Source organism: Ostrea edulis, chromosome 10 (genome assembly GCF_947568905.1).
Source record: "Ostrea edulis chromosome 10, xbOstEdul1.1, whole genome shotgun sequence".
NCBI lineage: Eukaryota > Metazoa > Mollusca > Bivalvia > Ostreida > Ostreidae > Ostrea > Ostrea edulis.
In genome coordinates, this window is record NC_079173.1 from 3,221,540 (window position 1) to 3,244,488 (window position 22,949).

A 22,949-nucleotide genomic window follows, 5' to 3' on the forward strand; every position below is an offset into this window, starting at 1 on the left:
TGTTCACATTTTCATCTTCTCCAGAACCACTATAGAACTTAGTACAAATCATTCATGGATGAAGGGGGATTAAGTTTGTTGAAATGAGGGTCATTTCCATTTAAAGGGGAAATAATCATGAAAATTCAAAAATAAGGTGGGTCATTAAAAATTTTCCTTTGAGGAACAACTTTGCCAGAAAAGTTCAAATTGACATGGAAGCTTTCTGACAGTGCATATTTATATTTGTTAAAAGCATGGTCATTAGGGGTAGGGTGGGGCAACAATAGGGCATCAAAGTTTTACATACAAATGTATAGGGAAAATAATTATCCAAAACCACTAGGCCTGGGAAGTTCAAATTCACATTAAAGCTCCCAGATATAGTACAAATTCAAGTTTGTAAGAACATGGCCTCCAAAATAGGGGATACAATTTCCATATCCGAGTATATAGGGAATATGTTTTAAGATCTTCTTTTCAAAACCCACAGGGCCAGATAAAGTGAAAATTTACATGAAAGCTTTCTTACGTAGAGTAAGTCCAAGTTTGTGCAATTCATAATCCTCGAGGGTAGGCTAGAACCACAATAAAAGATGAACGTGTTATATGCTGAATTACTGAAGATCTCTTTGTCATTGCTTTATTATATACATGAAGATAGCAAGCAGTGCATGACCAATCTATAAGATATACAAAATTAAGAATCGGCAAGACGCAAACACCTGAATATGCAAGAGGTGGGATCAGTTGAATAGGAGGATTAAGCACCCATATTTAGCCGTACATCATGATCAGATAAACGGAGTATGTAGTCGGTAGTCAAAATCAGTGTGCAAAAATGTATGCGATGTCCACAACCTAAATATATCTGTTCAGTAGTTACGTGCCTGTGATAATAAATGAGAATAATTCAACGCATGTGAATGTTGCATCCCAGGACAACATTTCATTAAAGTAGTCAACTCAGACATGCTAGATTATACATGCGGAATGGCGTGCCTGAGTTGGAATTATTGATTTACGTCCCGTCGAGAATTTATCAATCATACTGAGACGTTACCTGTTTGAGGTGAAGTACCAGTGTGGTTCCTCTTATCGTGGCAACGCCTGCCACGCCACGGGACATCCGTTCATAAGGTGCTATCTGAAAGAGCATTGAAGCTCACTTCTAGATACCGAGTGTTTAAGGAAGGAGCAATTACTGCCTATGTTAACATTTTAGGCTGCATGTGGTCATGGCGCGAGCAGTGCTCGAACTCACGACCTTCTAGTTACGAAGCGAAAGCTGTACTGCTGATATACCACGACCGGTATAAAGCCAGACTTCCCCCATAGTGAGACTTCCCCCCGGAAGTCTGTCTCTATAGTGAGCCTTCCCCCTGGGGGAAGGCTCACTCTAGAGCAAGACTTCCCCTCAGAGCCAGCCTCCCCCCCCCCCCCCCGCGTAAGTATCTCTCTAGAGTGAACCTCCCCCAAGAGACCTGCTATATAATAAACCTTACCCCCAGGGGGAAGACTCACTTTAGAGCCATAACACCCTCTTGAATTCTCGCTCTAGAGGGACATCCGCGCTTTCATCCCCTCCTATGCAAACTATGAAATAAATTTTAGTTTATCGGGCAGGGAATTACTTACCTATCTACCTCTCTACCTACCTACCTATACCTATCTACCTACCTACTTAAAAAAATATTTTTGTATTTTCAACACATTTGTACATACAAACATTCAAACTGTAATTTATAGTCGCTCATTCACACTTGCAATTACTCTGTGCACCTTCTGTATCAACAATAACAGTGAATTGTATATATGATATATAAATGTATACTATATACATACACACACATAAATATATATACACACATAAACATACATATATCCACATTCAAAGATAAAGGTAATTATTTTATTTTTCATATAAATGTATTATGATTTTCAACAAAATAGTTGTCCATTATATTATCATACAATGCCAATTTACCAAGGATTTTGAATTTGCTATGAAATACATTTTGACAATATTTCTCTAAATTTCTATAGTATTTAAATAAATTAATTGCATCTGACAATTTGGGTTTTGAGTCCCGTGATCTGGAGTAATAAATGTGCTTTTTTGCTAACAAAAGAAGAAAATTTTCCAAACAATTTTCATCAATACTGCCTAGTAACACACTTCTTTTTGTGATTTTATAACATTTGACAAATGCATTGTACCATTTCACAAAATATCTCCAGAAGGCAGATGCATACACCCAGTCATAAAAAAAAATATGAGTGATTGTTTCTCTTTCACTTTTGCAAAATGAACACAAGTTATTATCTACAAGTTTAAGTTTGCAAAGGAAATAATTTGTAGCTACAGTGTATATAACACATAAGAATACGGTATTGAAAATAAATTAATTTTGTTTCTTTTGTGCATAAAGATGCATTCATATAATGAAATTCTCAACATTTTTCTGAAATAGTTTCACTGAGATAAGTTTCCAACTTCTCTCTTTTGAGTTGTGGGGCTATGAACTTCTTTTCCTTCAAAACTTGATATAAAAATTTAACATAAGAACTAGAGTTCATTTTCTGTATAATACACTGATTTGGACTCAACAATTCATGATGTACTTTGAATTGTTTTTAAAATCAGCAATTTGTCTTTTAATTTCAATCCCAAGGTGTAATAACTTGCATTCCCAAAGAAGAAAAAGATAGACGCTATATAAAAAAAATTGGCAACCAATATCATTATTAATGTTGATTACAAAATTGGCTTTAGTGTCATAGCAAATCGTTTAAAGAAAGTACTAACAAGTATCATAGGTGACTCTCAGAAGGGTTTTATAAAGGGACGGTTTATTGGTGAAAGCACTCGTTTTTTGTATGATTTGATTAACTATCAAAAAAGGAAAATCAGCCAGGGTTGTTATTATTATTAAATTTTGAAAAAGCGTTTGATTCATTGGAATGGGATTTTATTGTAGAGGCACTCAGGTCCTTCAATTTTGGGGAATCTATTGTAAAGTGGTTTCTTACTCTATACACCTCTATTACTAGTTGTATAATTAACAATGGAAAGATTGGAAACTTATATAAATTCTTCAGTCTTGAATGAGTCTGTAGACAAGGAGATCCAATGGCAAAATATATCTTTATTATTACAGTAGAATTGTTGGCAAACGCACTTAAAGAAAATCGAAATATTAAGGTTGTAACTGTGGCTGGAAAAGAAAATAAATTAGGTCAGTATGCGGACGACTCTTTTTTAACGTTAGATGGCAGTGAAAAATCACTTAGAGAATCTATGAGAGTTATTGATATATGTTTAGAATGATTTCTGGACTACGTTTAAATATTTCAAAATCACAAGCAATTTGGTTGGAGAGCAAATCAGGTTCGGCGGAAACTTTGTGTAATGATCTGAAAATAAAATGGGGAAATAGCAATTTTAAGCTCCTCGAAATAGTATTTACAAAACATCTGGAAGACATGACTTTATATAATTATCAATCTAAAACCAATGCCATTAAAAATTGCTAGGTTTGTGGACTAAACGGGATTTAACTCCAATAGGTAAAATAACAATTATCAAAACTTTAGCACTCCCAAAGCTCATACACTTATTTTCAGCATTGCCTGACCCACCTAAACAAGTACTGTAAAAGTTGAATAAAATATTTTTTAATCTATTTAAGGGTACAAGGTAGAAAAGTTGAAAAGATATACAATTGTGGGTAATAATAGTGAAGGGGGACTAAATATGGTACATTTGGCATATCATATATCTTATATTAAGCTGAAATGGGCCAAAGGATACCTTGCTGATAATGAGGGTATATGGCAACATATGTTGCATAGTATTTTAAATCTTAGAAATGTGGATTTCATTTTTCACCTATCCAAAGAAAAACTTAATGAATTTGTAAATCATATTGACAATGTGTTTTGGAAAGATGTGTTTAAAGCTGTCTCAACTGATTCGATATGCAAGAGCTTGTTCTGGGTATAGTCAGTTTTTAAATCGAGGTAAGCTACTGACAAACAAGTTGATGGTACAGGGATTTCAACAGTCTCAATTGAAGTCAGCATTTCGGAAATTCTATGGTCGTTATAACGATCTAATTCGTCAATACAACCTCGCATTGGGTCAAATGCTGTCTGACGTGTTTCATACCGATTGTTAAGCCGTTCTTGGCACACTGATTTGACTGCGGATAACTCCGTTTACCTGATCAGGATATGGGGCTCACGGCAGGTGTGACCGGTCAACAGGGGATGCTTACTCCTCCTAGGCATCTGATCCCACCTGTGGTGTGTCCAGGGGTCCGTGTTTGCCCAACTATCTATTTTGCATTGCTTGTAGGAGTAATGAGATTGATCACTGTTCGTTGTCTTCACCTTGCATCAAGAGTTAGAGAAAGCTCTCTTTCTGTTACAGATTATTTGAATTTAGATATAAGACACTTTGTTGATGTTAAATAATGAAATTTTAATACAAATTGGTTTGACAGAGGCATTAACACCTTGAATGACTTAGTTTTGCAGAATGAAACATTCAAATACTTTACTGATGTAAAATATGTGGTTGGTACAAAGAACTTTTTGAGCTATTATTGTCTTATTTCAAAAGTACCCTACCTACCAACTTACCTACCTCTCTACCTGAAGTTGTACACGTTTAAAAGCATAACCGATATTTGTACGCAGATGAGAAGAAACATGAATTCGAAATTTCCTCATTTCATTTTTCAAACTTTTAAAACTAACCACGGCATAGGTATTGTGTGGGTCAAAGTTAAAGGTCTATGGGTCAAACAAAATGGCTTATCAATTCCAAGGTGTTTTATTCACCGTTTTCTTCTCTTGAGTTTAATGAACGGCTTAAGTAAAATCATTTAATGCCCTGCTGAAAAAGATCCTGGTATCTAAACAATCTCTATAAAGTGATAGTAGTTTACCAGGAAAAAATGGAGGGGGGGGAGTCTTGCTATGGGGGAAGTCTGACTTTACAACTAATGATAGAGTAGGTCTTCCCAAGGGGAAGTCTGGCTCTAGAGTGAGACTTCCCCGGGGGTTCTCCTGCTCTAGAATGAGCCTCCCCCCAGGGGGAAGGCTCACTCTAGAGCCAGGCTTCTGGAGGGGAAGGTTCACGCTAGAGCCAGGCTTCCGGGGGGGGGGGGTCCCATTATGGGGGAAGGCTCACTCTACAACACCGGTCACCTTTATTTGATATAATGTGTTAGAGCGTCTGTTCCATAACTGGGAACCGCCGCGGTGGTCTAGAGGTAGAACGTTCGTCCTGCATGTGGAAGTTTGGAGTTAGAATCCCGGCGGCGACATACCTAAGTCATTATAACAGGTAAAATTGAAAGTTTTACATCAGATGCAAATGTAATGGTTCCTCAAAGACAACACTTAAAACTGGTGTCCAGTGTCAAGATATATCAGGCACGCTGAAGAACCCTCAATGTTCCATTGCCATTTGCGCCAAACATACGACAAAATGTGTAGCTCTTCAGCATTATTAGTGGCATCTCCATCTTAGTTAAAAATTATCCTGAAGGACGTTAAACAAGATACAATCAATCGTAACTAGAAGGTCATGGTTTCCACCTCCGCTCATGCATTGACCGCGTTATACCTCAGACGTTAACCTTGGTATTGACTTCTCGTTTTTTAAATGCTTGACATTTACAAGTGAGAATCACGGGTCTTTCTGATATGACATAAAAAGCGGAATTATCGTCTCGCAGGGGCCGTTAGCACGCTATTGAACCATCACTGCTACGTTCCTGATCGCTAGGCATACAACTAAATATGTCGTATTTCACCTGAAGCTGGTGACGTCTAATTAGGAGTGAAAATTTCTCAACAAGACGTAAAACAAACAATCAATCAATTAAGATGCACATTTTGAATGACCCTATCTACACTGCACCGGTGATTTTGACTGGAAGCGCTTAACAACAAGAGTAAATAAACAAATGTCTTTACATCTTTAAAATAACATAAGAGAAATTCCATGAATAACAGGCAAGTTGATTACTGCAACATAGTTACCATGCTTGCACAACATGAATATGGATTTTGTGTGCATTTTATACATTGATATATTTGATGGCTAACTTTTTGTTCATCATGCAGTGCGATTGTCTTTGTTTCCCTTTGGTATATGCTTCTGTGATTTTGGACTTGATCAATGCGCATCCTAATTCTCTTCTGTGGGAACAAATTGGTTTATAGAATATTATATTCTATATCCCGCATCCGATCTAATTAAAATTAGATCCTTTGATCCACTCTCGTATACCGCTACACAATGTAAGGGATCTACTTTTAATTTGATTGATTCCGAATCTGTACATGTATGTGTAGCTCTTCTCGCTCCATCAATCCGTATCACCATTACATGGCTGAGAAAATATCAGATTCAACATTTTCCTTGTAGAATTGTATACAAATATCTAATGACCATTCATCTTGATGCGATTACATCACCCCTTAAAACAATAAAATTCTAACTCTTTTTTATGATAATTTAGATTTTGTTGGAATGAAGATTTTCAAATTTTATTCCTAGCAATGTATTTCAACAAGTCAGCGTTCATGAATTATGATTAATCAAGATGTCTTTATTATTCAGAGATCTGGGCTACAATCAAATAACAACGTTACCAAAAGGGATGTTTGATACATTACTAAATTTACAGAGTCTGTAAGCATTTCTATATGACTTATATTTACTGTATGATAAGTGAATACTACCTATATTTTAAGAAACATTTTAGGAATCACGTAATGAAGTCATATAACGGTGTAAAGGACACACAATCTATATCAACCCCCTCTATCTCTCTCTCTCTCTCTCTCTCTCTCTCTCTCTCTCTCTCTCTCTCTCTCTCTCTCTCTCTCCATTCATTTCCCTTTCAGTAATTGTATATGTTTCCCTTAGGAGATTCCGTAAAATGACATTGGTCCTTTTTTCTTAAGATGTAAAACTTATACGGTACAAACAAAGCAATCATCTTTTTTAAAATCATTATAATAGTGATTTTCTTTCAACTGTTCAGTAATGAATCCTTAATCAGTAGGCTCAAATAAGACACTTGCAGGAGTTATAGCCTGTTAATTTTGCAATAATTTAGCTACATTAGTCTTCTGACACCAAATCTTTATCTTAACTAAGCTAGTGTGTGTCTTTAGAAGAATAAACTACCAGTTTACTGAATAAGAATGGATTTGTGTCATGAGGTGTGTTCATTGACTGTAAAACTCGCAGGGTTTTTTCCATTCTCATCAGCTCTCCTTTGTCTTCTATGCAAGGTGAAGATAACGAACAGTGATCAATCTCATAACTCCTACAAGCTATACAAAATAGATAGTTGGGCAAACACGGACCCCTGGACACACCAGAGGCGGGATCAGGTGCCTAGGAGTAGTAAGCATCCCCTGTTGACCGGTCACACCCGCCGTGAGCCCCATATCCTGATCAGGTAAACGGAGTTATCCGCAGTCAAAATCAGTCTGCCAAGAACGGCTTAACAATCGGTATGAAACACGTCAGACAGCATTTGACCCAATGCGAGGTTGTATTGACGAACTAGATCGTTATAACGACCATATAATTTGCGAAATACTGACTTCAATCGAAACTGTTAAAATCCCTGTGCCATCAATTTGTTTGTCAGTAGCTTACCTCGATTTAAAAACTGACTATACCCAGAACAAGCTCTTGCATATCGAATCAGTTGAGAGATATAAACACCATATGCAGGTGATAATGGAATATTGCTACATAAATATCATATAAGAGGCATGGAATGCATCTTCTGCTTTTCAAATTCTAAAAAAAATGTGTTGAACAAATATTGAAAAGTTCATCTTATTTTTCACATTTTCATACAGTACATACCTAATTCAATTTGATTAAACTCTCTTTTACCTGCATTTACATGTACAAGAGCATTCATGATGCTAGAATAGTAATATTATCAATTATTTAATTACTTAATTGATAGATCATCATCCCCGCCAGCCCCTCCAAAATCATATGTGAAATCAGCATAGATTGGTATATCTGGCATTAAATTATGCACTTCTGTTGACAAAAACTCGTTTGTCATTGATATATTTCTAAGAAAATAAAAATTAAAAAATAAAATCCTCCCACCTGCCCCATACCTTTTGGTGACCCTTGATGATAATCTACTAATTCAGTTGAATTGGCCTAAAGGATTTTATATTTATATACAGTTTGTGTACATGTGTTTATGCTGTATTAAAGAACAATTGATAGTGGTAAAACTCAATCAATTAACAAAGTGTCCACATACCTTAATGGTTACCTGAGTATTAATCAAATTTCACAAAATTCTAAGTATCACTATAGTTTTAAGGGCAATGCAATCCATGATATTGGAATTTAGCTTATAAATATGCAGACCAGGAATATTAAATCTTCTTATTCTGCATATTAATAAGCTAAATTCCAATATTCAGCAGCAATGTTAAACAGGAGGTCTTCTTAAAACATAAATTCCACAGAAAGTACCCATGCTAATGAAGGACTTAAAACAATATTTAATATGTTGTACACTATACGACTCGATTGGGCTCACATTCCCAACCCTTGGTTTTCGAAATTCGCAATTTTGGTTCCCCTTCATGCTTTTCCTTCATAAACATTCCGATTTATTTAAGGTAGTTCTACCCTCATGTGACGTCATAAAATTTTGCGAAGTCAAATATTTAATAAGATTTATGCATGACATGAACATAAATTTTGTTCGAGTCCGTTTCAATAGTTATTGTAAAAAATCGTGTTAGCCATAAAATATTTGAAACGTACTGTATATGAATAATCAGTGAGCTACATTTTTCACAATGCTATATGAGTTACTTCCCCCTGATTACAGGGAGTGTGTAGCACATTGATCTCCTCATTTGATGGTGTCAAGTAAGGAATAGATAGAAAATTTGCAATTTCTAATTGCAATCGATTGCTAGTTGAGGAAATGTTCTAAGAATTAAGTGTAATGACTTGAAAATAGTATAACTGAACACAATGTCTTAGTCACTGTTTACATGTATGTAGCCCTTGTGTTTTTTTTTTCAAGCAATGTAAGGTCATAATGTAACAAAGTATGTAAATATTAACTATTCCTCTAATTGTTGCTAAATGTACACCAGATGTCAATAAACAAAGCCTGTTAATTATCTCGAATTGGCATCTCTAGTGTAAAATTTTCGTTAAAATATGTTTCCCAATCAAGCGTCCTAAAGTTCATAATTACAGAGATGAGAAAACTTTAAATCAGAATAGTATTTTTGTGTTTTCTTCTGTAGATTCGAACCATCACATATTAGTAGCGATTACCACAAGTAAACAAACTTGAAGGTAGCCTGGGTTACCAACATATATTATTTTAAGCATCTTTATCTAGAATAACCACAGAGCATTCACACGTTTGATTTATTGTAAATTTGAGAGAGAGAGAGAGAGAGAGAGAGAGAGAGAGAGAGAGAGAGAGAGAGAGAGAGGGGGGGGGGAGAGAAAGAGCTACAGATCATCACTTAGGATTACATGTATTATCATAAATTAAGCCTAGTTCTTTTGAAAATGGCCACATGAAACATGATTTTATCAATATTCTCGAATTTCAATCATCCTGAACTCTATGGGAATGTGATAGGAAACTCTTTGAGTGAATGATAGATAGGGGACATACTTAACTAGTATTATATTGTACTCCCATGCAGTAAATGCATGGACTACTTTAATACAATGCTCAGTCTTCATGTGTGCCACTATAGCTGAATAGCCTGGCTGGCAGTATAAAATAAATTCGGTTTCCCATTTCACTGCGGATAATTCCGTTTACCTGATCAGGATATGGGGCTCACGGCGGGTGTGACCGGTCAACAGGGGATCCTTCTCCTCCTAGGCACCTGATCCCACCTGTGGTGTGTCCAGGGGTCCGTGTTTGCCCAACTATATATTTTGTATTGCTTGTAGGAGTTATGAGATTGATCACTGTTCGTTATCTTCACCTTGCATGTATACTCTAAGCCAGTTTTCTGATACATTTTATTCAGGCTTTACTTTAGAATTTGAATTCTAAACAAATAGAATACTTACGTCAATACAAGTTCAAACACGCCAACAGCCAGGGCTTTCTCATATCTTCTATGAATATGTCTGTTAGCCTTTTGATTCTCTGATCATTTTTCTAATCGGATGTAATGCAATGAACCGTCAAATTCCACAACATTTACTTTTTCTACGACTACGTAGACGATTGGATGCTAGAGTCCGGTTACTTTGGCAAAGATCAAACGGATTTGTATTCCACGAAATAAATCGGAATATGTTAGCACAACTGAAGATAAAGATCTTGGTAGTGAATTAAGTGAAAAGAGAGCATCTGATATTGATAAACTTCTGAAAAAGAAATTGAGTAAAAACTGAAATGTCCACCTCCTGTCATACTGAAAACAAATGAAGGCTGCTCATATCCCCAATGCAAGATAGTGTTACAAAGGGCAATAACTCTTTCTGGTGTAATTTGGTTTGTGCACCAGAGGAAACTACTGGCTTATGTGTTTATCTTTGGTTTCCCCGCAAATGTGTCTGTACATTTTTAAAGTCCGATTCAATACATTTTACTAGCATGCAAGGTAAAGATAACGAACAGCGATCAATCTCATAACTCCTATAAGCAATACAAAATATATAGTTGGGCAAACACGGACCCCTGGACGCACCAAGGGTGGGATCAGGTGCCTAGGAGGAGTGAGCATCCCCTGTCGACCGGTCACACCGGCCGTGAGTTTATACCAAATGACTGGGCAAATGTATGTTATCCCTCTCTAAAAATTACATATATCAAACCCTTATCATAAAAATAATTATTTCCATTGTTTTCAAGGATTAGATCAATACAAAAAAAAATTAAAAGCTAAACCCCAGCTCAACATAATTTTTACCATTGTTGTTTTTATAAACAGTTGCTATTAATTCTTAATTATTCAAAATATAACATGCATGTACAGATCTTGTCCAGCTTTTGTTAGAAGATCGGTTTCCATCGTAACCATTGTTAAATCAAACCTTTGCATATCCTTTTCGTTTTATACCTATTATAACATTGTTACACACAAAGTTTCATCAAAATCTGTAACATACCGTGGTCACTGAATTTTGATAGTTACATAGAATCACTCTTAAGAAAACGTGCAGCAGGGATCAAACTGTTGTACATATAAACTATGTTCGATTGATATGGGAAAACAAAAATCTTTCTATCAGCATAATGCAAAATTTACAATTTTTTTTATTCTTAAAACATACACAATAATATTTTGTTATTGATAAATTGTTGAACCAATTCTCGAAGTCTACACAAACGCCATTAAACAGACAGTACATATTAATCTTGCACTCATATGCGGTCATTTGAAGATCTATTTGTATTCTTAGCATACAGCGGGGGGGGGGATACGGGATGCGCGTTGGTCGTACTGTAGGAGGAGAAACAATCCCCTGTTGACCGGTCACACCCGCCGTGAGCCCTAAGGCGAAAATAATGTGCCAAGAAAGGCTTAACCATCGGTATGAAACATGTCAGACATCATTTGATCCAATGATAGGTTGTATTGAGGTACTAGATCGTTATTTCTTTCTCTTCACTTCATCTCTCTATCACTAAGTGTACTAGGAAACTTCGTAAAATGACAATTGTCGTTTCTCGTAAGATATGATGATATATTTCCTTGATTATTACGCTTCAGATCATTTATATTATATGTGTTATCAAGAATGTTTTTCGAAGAAGTTAAGTTTCACTTGATAAAGATATTCATTGTTCAAGTTCACATAATTCATTGTGTACTACCACGATATGTACAGTGAAGTTCAAATCGGCCTTAATTTGAGAATCAAAACAGGAACTGTACTATACACAATTTTTTTTCCAATCAGTTTTAATAACAAATTTCCGATAGTTTAATGTCTGTGGCCACAATTCAAACAACTAACACGTGCAGCGTTTGTTTACAAGTAATAATAGACAAAAAAGGATACAGATCCCTGTTTATAGAAGAAAGTAAATGTTATAAGTATTTATTAATTAACATTCGCATTAACAGCGATGGTAACCACTATTGAAATCTGTGTTGATAAAATTCATCGTATTCTCAAATTTGATGCAGAAATTCAGAGTAAAATGGATGTGTTGGAATCTGCAAGACTAGAGTTGATCAGACAATTATCTAAAGAGAACGGCGTAGTTACACATATTGTATTGTAAATTGGTTACACTGGTGAAGTTAACAAGGTAGCGTCCAATAGTTGCAACAGTTAAAAAGTGTCCAGTTTGCTCTCTATCAGCAATCCTTGAATTATTTCGATTTCAGGAGGCATTTCCGAAGGATTTTCTTTTTACTAGAAAAAAAATCAACGATGTTCACCGATTGTTTGACTACAATACAATAATAACAACATAATACAGTACCAACCAGACCGAACCTGACTCCCAAGCAGTCCCAGATAACAGCCCCGGGGACTGCTCTGGGACTACTCTCTCAAAAAGTGGGACTCCTTTGAGACTTCTCCGGGAGTGCCCTGGTCTGCTTAATTCAGCTAAACGTGAATGAATCATGGGATGTTATGATTGACAAGAAAACCCTCGATTTCAGGTTATAACAACATGTACATATATACTTTGATTGGGAACTTCAGAATTATTTAAATCTTTCTAAATGTTGTAGTGAAATTAAAGAATTTTACAGTGCTGGGAATAAGTAACCCATATCTAACCAATCATTTACAAATTACATATATGTGTACACGTACGTGGAAAGGAGTTTATGCTAGTTTAATGTAGACGATACGTGAATAAATCATCTAGGCGACTTTAAATACATTTATTTCAATAACCCAGTCAGGAAATAAATATGGTTATACTACAGGATTTTCAGAACCCAAGATACACTTCACCTGTATGAAGTATTGAAAAATAAATAATGAATAACAGCAACCAGATTGCCTGACAGAACATGGACGTCAATTGATTTTACCTTGTGATATTGTGGCTATCGGTCTTCATAAAAAAGTGTCACAAAAGTATTTTGAATATGTGCTGTGTTCATGCATAATGCATTGTTTTTCTCTTTAATTACATCTTAGATTTGGACTACCGTATTGACCGTATGACGTGCTCCAGCGATTATCGACAATGTTTATTGATAATTTCAATGTTGGCTTAACTCCTCCAACTAGTTATTTTAACCCCGTCTACTGGGACTGCTGGGGCCACTGAGACTGTTTTTCAGTTTGTTTCCTGGGACTGCTGTGGGACTGTTAAGTAGTCCCAGAAAGCTTTTCTGGGACCGACCTGGGACTGCTGTCTGTCAGGATAGGTCTGGTTGGTAATTCAAGTACGAACAGTGATCAATATCATAACTCCTATAAGCAATTCAAAATAGATAGCCGGGTAAACATAGAGTTCTGGACACACCAAATATGGATATATTTCTGCAACCATGGACTTCTGGATCAGGTGTCAGGCGGAGTAAGCATCGTCTATAGACTGGTCACACCCACCATGAGCCTTATTTCCCGATTAGGTAAATGGAGGTACCCGTTAAGAAAATCAGTGCTCTAAGAACGACCGTACAATGGGCAGGAAACCGGTCAGATAGCATTAGATCGCAAAATAGACCTTATTGGCAAACTAGATCTTATAACAACTATAGAATTTGCAAAATGCTGACTTTAAACGAGACTTTTGGAACCCTGCACCATCAACTTGTTTTTCAGTAGATTGTTTCGATTTAAAAACTGACCATAAGCAGAACAAGTATATCGAATCAGTTGAGGGATAATACCATCATATGCAGGTGATAATGGAATATTGTTAAATGCAAGGTGAAGATAACTAATATATTGTACCTGGTAACTCCATATGAATTTTTAACTGTTCCGAGGCGAGAATCAAGATTTGAAGTATATTTATATTCTGGATATATATTACGTTCTGTCTTCACACAAAGTTTACCATTGAACGTAAAGCACACCAGTCTTTAAATTAGTCTAAATGTTACTATGACAACCATGGTATTTGTTTTAGAATATCAATATTGTAACTATTATACAAAAGGTCAAAACTTACATTGTTTTCTGGCTTAGTATATGCGATTGAGTTTGATTATTTCAGAATGTTTTCAATATCCATTCAGATTTTAGAAATAAACGTATCCTTATCGTATCCATAGTAAGCGCAAATATGTGAAGAAATGTGATCCAATTGCTTTTGGTATTATCTAAGTCTCTAGAACATAATATAAATTGGCATGGGATTTGTTTTTAAAAACTGTGTTTTAAACGTGTATTTATATCAATTTTGTTAAAATACAACTATTCATACAATGCAAATTAAGAAACGTTATTTTTTTCAAATTTTGCAATCTATCACCAGGCCAACTAGGGCCCATAGTAACAAAAACTGATTGATACACACTTCTGGTTATCTGATGTGAAAGCGTAAAGTTGTATAAGATTTAATAAGATAACAAAGACCATGCATGGCAAACATGTTTAGGTGGCTACCAGAATGAAAACTGTAAAAGATGGGAATATGCGCTACTTGACGTATTATTATATTTACTATAATCGAGAGTCCAAAGACAGATTTTTGATATATGGTAAATATATTTTTTTCTTTATAAGATGGAAGTAGTTTTGAATAAATCTAAGCGTTACTTTTTGACTATTGGGTGATTCAAGAGTGATCATTTTTTTCAATTTACCAAAATTTGGAATCGTACCAAATTTGTGGTATTTGTGCGCTTAAAGGAAAATAAAATATTAGAATCCCACTAAACAATATGAATGTGTATATTCAGTTGATTTACAAATTGTACCAATATCTAAAAATCCATTTTCAATAACCAGTCAGAATTTTGAAATGGAAATACATAATTTTACCCTTTTGTCAGAACAACTGCTAGTTTTAGTAACATGGCTGCAAATCCCTATCCATTGAATATATTCCCGAAAAAATATGCCAAAGTATTTTATATTGAACTTCATTACACTCAAATTATGTTGTTGATCCGACAACCTTGCTTCCATCATATTTTGTATGGTTTTCTCGTAGACAAGCTCTTAAAATGTCTAGAGGTTCATGAACTTCCGCATGCGTTTGCCCAGCATGCGGAAGTTCAGGGTGGGAATCCCGGTGGCGACAGTCGTTATAACATGCAACAGTGAAAGTTCAATCGCCAAACGCTTGATATCAGGTGCAAATGTCATGGGTCCTCGAATATGACCCTTTAAACGGATATCCCGTGTCAAAGAAGATGTGGCACGCTAAAGAAAACTCACTGTTCAATTGCTGTTAACGCAAAGCATAAACCAAAATTTGAAGCTTTTCACCGCTATTGGTGACGTCTTCATCTGAGTGAACAATTGTCGAGAAGGACGTTAAAGAGGATTCATTCAATCGTAACCAGGAGGTTGTGAATTCCTTTTATGTTCATGCCTTCGCCGCCTTAAACCCCACACATTAATATTGGTAATGTCGTTATTTAAATGTTTGGCATGTACAAGTGAGATTCACGGAGCTTTCGGATATGACCTTAAGAGCGGAAGTATCCTGTAGCAGGAGGCTTTAACATGTTAAGGAACCCTCACTGCTCCGGTCCTGAGCGCTAAGCATAATCTAAATATGTCGTACTTCAACTGCAGATGGTGACGTCTCAATATGAGCGAAAAATTCTGAACGAGACGTAAAACAAACAATCAATCAACTAAGATGAACATGCATTATCTATTAACGCTATCTTTATCGCACAAGTCAATTTCACTGGTAGCGCTTAAAACAGGAGTACATAAAACGAGTGTCTTTAAATCTTTGAAACCACAATCATAATATATATTCCAGATCCTACCTAATTAAAATTAGATCCTTTGATATGATCACGTATATTGTTACACAAGGTCAATGGATAAACTTTTAATTAGATTGATTCATAATATTTACATACATTGGTTACTATTATAAAGTAAAACAATAATTAATAATTTTAGAAAACACGACGTTATTTTCCTCATCTTCTCTCACGAACAATACACCGATCCACTGTCGCAACATAAACCCCGCCCACCATGATTTCGTCATAGCAACAACGAAAACTCTAACGAAGAAAGTAAAAAATGGCGGCGACTGCAAACTCTTGCGATATACATGTAATGTCAGTTAAACTTTTGTTAGAGTACCTTAAAAGGGTCATTATTTCATCCCGTATGAAAGAGAAGGGTTGATTTTATTAATTCATTTGATTTATATGCTATCAAATTATTTCATTTCACCCACAAAAGCGAGGACATCACATAGAAACGACAGGCCCGGTGTTAGGATGACGATCCTCACTAGGGTTTTGTAATGCTTAATACTCATTGCTCTTGCCAAGCAGGCTGTTAAGATTTGGTTTTATACATTTATTCCATAATTTACATTCCTTTGTCAGTACCTTGATTGAAAGTTGTGATCATATGTCGTTATGATTACCGTTTCGGTAAATTCGATCAAGTAATGATCACAGACTTACAGACTGAAGACGTGTTCAGATATGGATATCAAAATGAGTGCCCCCACATTCTTCTCTTTTTAATCATTAGATCTATATACATTTATACTAATATTGGCCTCATAATAGATTGCAGTTGTCTGCATTTAGCTATTCTGTAAAATACAAATAGCAACAATTATACTACACTAGCCTACACAATGGTGCTATGAATGATTTTGTTCAATACACTCTCTGGAACATATTTCATATACATTGGTATAAACTGTACGGCAATGTAAACAGGAGCAGATTTAGATGGACCCCCCCCCCCCTTGTGACAAAATGACAGTAATAGATGTGACATTATATTTACAGACAAGTGCACAGAAATAAACAAATCAATTATTTCTTGTTATTTATTTTAATATGACCTAAGAAGTTTTTCAGCCTGCATATGTTTCATCCATGGTATTGTCAAAGTCCAAACCAACCCCAAGGAAGAAGAAATTCGTTGATGTACGCAAATAAAATCAAATTGAATAGGAAACAAACACCAATGTCTTTCACTAGCAATTCCGTTTATTTCAATAAAATACATGTGGCAATATAATGGTCACAATCATTAATGATTTTGAACCTTCGAGGTGAAAGGTGTTACGAAATTTTCCATTAATTCAGATAAAATTCCTGATGCAAATCTTGATGATATTAAAATGCTTAAACTTGATCTACTACTTCTGCGAAAATAGATTTGTATAAGGATATGTAGCAATCTAATTAAATCAGATCCTAGGATGCGCTCACAATCGCTATAATAGGATCTGACATAACCCCATAGGGGTCATGTCTGCATGACCTTTCGCTTGGAATATTCATGAGAACTATCAACCAGTCAGATTGCGCCATAGAGACAATGATGGCTATTTAGGCGGTTCCTGGCAATTCGTAAACAAATTGCTGTAATATATCTCCCACGAAGTTTATTCTACACTGTAAAATTGTATATTCCCGCATAACGAATTTTAAACTTTCACGATAACGCCTAATCTATTCCGCTCATTGTATTGTATTGTATTGTATTGTTTATTGGCTTTAAATATGTATACAGTATGAAAAGTGGAGTGAATATTAGAGGATGTACATACATGAATAGAGTTATAAGACAAGTTTACATAAAAAAGAAACCAACAAAATCCAGCATATACATTAGACAATAGTTTGGCTAGATCGTAAGAGTAAAGCGCCTTTTAAAAATTACCCAGATTACAGATCATAATAACAAGAAAACGTACGATATGAAATACACCCAAATTGAATCAATTGTGAATTCCGATTTATGTATAAATAGTAATGGGTACGATTTGAATAGTTTTCAAGATGGTTTACTTAAATAACGTGAGGAATATAACGTTAGTAGACGTCAACGGTGCATTATGACGTCGAATCTAGCTGCGATATGTTTTCTTTCAAAGCAAACAATCGCAGCCACTTTCCTTGAATTGTAAACACCGACGATTTCAAAACTGACACGTTGATTGGCTGACATAAAGTTCATTTGAACATGACCCCTAATTTAGTTATAGCAGGTCTACTTACGCAGAGTATACGGCGCGCATCTAAGATGTCTGATTTTAATTTGATTGGGATATGTAGCAAGGGTATTGTATTGACAGCAGTCCAGTCTGAATAAAGCCAGCCCCTACTAATTCAAACGTTGTACAACGATGTGAATTTGTATGGTGTGGCTTTAGTCAGACGAACACCAATCCATTGAAAGAATTTATTCTTCAAATATCATGTCCGTAATTAGTCTCTTTTGCATTGTGCCAAACTTTTTTCATATTGTGTTATATTGTCAATTTTGAAATAGGTGTTGCTGCAAAAGTAACGTTTAAGACCTTTAAAAGTGTGTGGTATTTAAATATCAAATTTTTGTCTGTAAAATAAAAAAAAATGTATTTTGGACTTTTCGCCGTTCATTTGCAATTAAAATTCATCAACTGACAAAAAATATTTTTAAGTATTTCAAATTATCTTTTGAATGATTAAAAGTTTGAAATTTGCGATATCAGACGCATAAATTGTATGCAAATTTAAATTTAAATCCAACGAGACGTAACACAAACAATCATTCAATGAAGATGAACAACATATATTAATGATTAATCCTATCTCTACCGCATCGGTTAATTTGATGTAATGCTTAAAAACAAGAGTACATAAAACAAACGTCTATAAATCTTTGAAACTACAAACATAAGATATATTCCGGATCCAATCTTATTAAAATTAGATCCTTTGATCCGCTCACGTATATCCCTACACAAGGTCAAAGGATCTACTGTTATTCAGATGTTAATGTTAATTAGATTGGTTAGGTATCTGTACAGGTATGTGTAGCTCAACTCGATCTATCAAACCATAAAATATTACACGACTGAGAAAATATTACATTCAAAGTATTCCGTGCACAATTGTATCCAAATATTTAATGAGTATTCATCTTGATTAGATTGGCCCCCCACCCCTCCCCAGAAATTCCAAGTCATTGTATCGGTAGTCAAAATCAGTGTGCAAAAACGTATGTAATGTTCTGAGCCTAAAGATATCGGCCGAAGAGGATTTAGTTTATACATTGACGACAGTTCTTTACGAATAAATCCATGATAAACCACGGGCTTCAGGCATGGAATATGTACCCCACTGTTCGTCTTATTGTTTTCTGATCTGGAATCAACACATTCTATACTTATGTTTTGTAAAAATACAATACAGATTATCGAAATCTCTGTTACGTATTAGTAAAAATATCATTATCAGTGAAGATATTTCTTCTTACAATCGCTGAATATGTGATTTAAAACATTTTAGAGAATATCCAATGTATATTAACAATGTTCATGAATTCAGATTAATCAACATGTCTTTATTATTCAGTTCCTTGAGCTCCAATCAAATAGCCACGTTACCGAAAGGACTGTTTGATACACTGGTGAATTTAAGGAGTCTGTAAGTATCTCTATATGACTCGTATTTACTGTATGATAACTGAATATCTACATTTTAAGAGAAATTTTAGGAATCGGGTGATGAAGACCGTTTCAATGTGAAAACCTCATCACATGTATCATATCACAGTGTAAGGGACATCTACACTATATTAATCCCTTCTATATTTATCTCTCTCTTCATCTTTCTATCACTATGTGCATATGGTTCCCCCTAGGAAACTCCGTAAAATAACAAATGTCGTTTTTCGTAAGATATAATTATATATTTGCTTGATTATTACGACTCAATTCATTTTTTTAACGAATTTAGTTTTTGCTTCATAGAGATATTCATTGTTCAAGCTCATAGAATTAGTTGTGTATTACTACAATGTGGATCAGCAATAATGTTAAAATCAACCTAAATTTGAGAATGAAAAACAGGAACTTTACTACATACCATTGGTATTATATTTTTCAATCACAAAATGTGGTTGTTTTCAGTCAGTGTTCATGAATTCATATCAATCAAGATATCTTCATCATTTCTTTGACCAATCAGTTACAAGAAGAGATTTCTGATATTTTAATGTCTGCACCCACAATTCAAACAACTAACACGTGCAGCGTTTGTTTACAAGTAATAATGAACAAAAAATGCTACAAATCTCTGTTTATAGAAGCAAGTAAAGTTGATAAGATTTTATTAAATGGAATTTTCACGGACAGCAGTGGTTACACTTTTAAATTATGTGTTAATGATTTTTTATTTCGTATTCTAAAACTTGATGAGGAAATTCGAGGTTAAGTGGATGTGTTGAAATGTGCAAGACTAAAGTTGATCAGACACTTATCTAAAAATAGAGGCGTAGTTAGGCATATTGCATGGTAAAATTATTACACCGATGAAGTCAACAAAGAAGCGTACATTAGTTACAACTGCTAAACAGTTTTCATTTTGTTCTCAAACCGCTACGAGGACGCAATGACCTCCGAATGAATTTCTTTCCACCAAAACATCATGGAAGATCACCGATTGGTTGACTAAAATACAATAACAACAAAATAATAGGTACGGAAAGTGACCAATCTCATAACTCCTATAAGAAATTCAAAATAGATAGTTGGGCAAACACGGATCTCTGGACACAATAAATGTGAAATCAAGTGCCTAGGAGGAGTAAGCATCCCCTGTCAACCAGTCACTCCACCACCACTATATCCCGATCAGGCAAACAGGGGTACCCGTAGCTAAAATTAGTGCGCCAAGAACGACCTAACAATCAGCACGAAACACGTCCTTAATCTGTATTTCTCGTTATAATTATAGATCATGCAAGACATTTTGAGAGAGAATACATATGTTTAAAAATGTTAACATCTGGTGTATCCTGGATGAAATTACGTGTTTATCCATCCCTTAATTTTGAATTTTTATTTGGGACTGATGAGATTGGTCAATGATCGTGATAGGATTTAAATATCTACAAATGAATTGAATATATCAAATATAAGCAATATGAGAGGTATAATGATACTAAATCTAGGTTTTTTAATAAACGTCTTCCTTCTATATTTATCCTATTTTAAGTTAAGATCAGGATTTAATCTGCTGAAACCAAGCGTTCATTCTACCAGTTCAACAGAAGTAATTTCAAATTTTATTCCGTAATTAAATGGGTTATGATAGAGGGGTTGCAACAGTCTCATTTACAGTCAGCATTTTGCAAATTTCATTGTCATTGTAATAATTTAGTCTGTCAATACAACCTATAATTGGGCCAAATTATGATGGCGAGATTCTTACAGATTGTTAAGCCGTTCTTGGACACTGATTTTCACTATGGATTACTCCGTTTACCTGATCAAGATATATAGCTCACGACGGGTGTGACGGGTTAACAGAGGATGCATACGCCACTTTGGCACCTGATCCCAATTTGGCATATTCATGGGTCCGTGTTTGCCTAACCCTTTATTTGGTATTCCTTATAGGAGTTATTAGATTGATCACTGCTCGTTTTCTTCACTTTTCATAGGTTTCATTTTAGATATTTTGTTATTTTCTTTCAAATATCGGCGATGTATTTAGTTCTCCTAAACCCCGTTTTCACCTTTGATGTCACGTACTTTACCTGTGTTGCAGAATAATTTACTTCATTTTCTTCTTTGTCAAAATTAATTAATGTACCTTAAGTAAACAAACACTCTTTTTTTTTACCACTTATGGATATCAGAAATGTTCTAATGATGATCTTTTAAAGAAGTAAAAAATTTCATTACAAATGCTCTGTCCAATCTAATCTCAAGATGTAACAATCCAAACGCAATTTTGTAGAGGGCATACATCGTGCTTATTACCACAATACCTACAGTCAATTTATACTAGGCTCCTGATAACACCTCTGGCATATCCAGGGATCCGTATTTGCCCTATGTTTTTGTATTGCTTATAGGAGTTATGGGATTGGTCACTGCTTGTTTTCTTCGCCTTTCATTCTGGATAATTCTCGTCTAGAACAGGGTTTTAAGAGCTTGTCTACGAAAAATCCATGCAAACATATAAAAATGAAGGATATGGTGGTCATCAATATCACTTCTAATCCTTTATATCATTTGAGTAAATGGATGGAATAATTATAATTTGAGGTCAATTTATTGACACGTCGTTTCTATTTTTATTAACAGCCAATCTGTATTTACACGTTGATTAGTCTTCGAACACAAGAAAAATCCCTAAATATTACGGCTTTAGTTTTTCAAAAATGCAAATCAATTCTGAAGAATTATTAAAAGAATTTATTTTGTAAGACATTTCCCTGCAATCTACATATGGAAAAATCACGTTCGACATCGTAAGTGTCCATATAGAAATTACATTGAGCCCGTAATTTTGCATTTTGCATTGTGCCAAACTTTTTCATATTGTGTTATATCTTCAATTTTGAAATAGGTGTTGCTGCAAAAGTAACGTTTAAAGAACTTTAAAAGTGTATAATATTTAAATATCATTTTTTTTTCTGTAAAATATAAAAACATGTATTGTAGATTTGTCGCCGTTCATTTGCAATTACAATTCATAAACTGACAAAAAATATTTCTAAGTATTTCAAATATCTCTTGAATGATTAAAAGTTAGAAATTTGCGATATCAGAAGCATAAATTGTATGAAAATTTAAATTTAAATTCAACGAGACGTTAAACAAACAATCAATCAATGAAGATGAACAACATATATTATATAATATGTACAGATATTTGTAGCTCAACTCGATCTATCAAACCATAAAACATTATACGACTGAGAAAATATTACATTCAAATTATTCCGTACACAATTGTATCCAAATATTTAATGAATATTCATCTTGATTGGATTAGCCCCCCCCCCTCCCTCAAAATTCCAAGTA

At 34.8% G+C, this 22,949-nt stretch overlaps 1 protein-coding gene across 28 annotated transcripts in view; it reads left to right on the forward strand.

The window, feature by feature from the left end:
- Nucleotides 1-22,949, forward strand: part of LOC125666552 (leucine-rich repeat-containing protein 15-like) — a 412,115-nt gene that overhangs the window by 128,100 nt on the left and 261,066 nt on the right. For 20 of the 28 annotated variants that reach the window (XM_056151679.1, XM_056151700.1, XM_056151697.1 and 17 more), the window contains one exon: nt 19,486-19,557. The exons of 6 other annotated variants lie outside the window; for them this stretch is intronic. In XM_056151679.1, coding sequence (XP_056007654.1) covers nt 19,486-19,557 — 72 coding nt within the window. Of the gene's footprint in view, nt 1-6,619; nt 6,692-19,485; nt 19,558-22,949 lie in introns of all 28 variants that reach the window. 2 more of the 28 variants (XM_056151678.1, XM_056151690.1) reach the window with 1 other exon arrangement.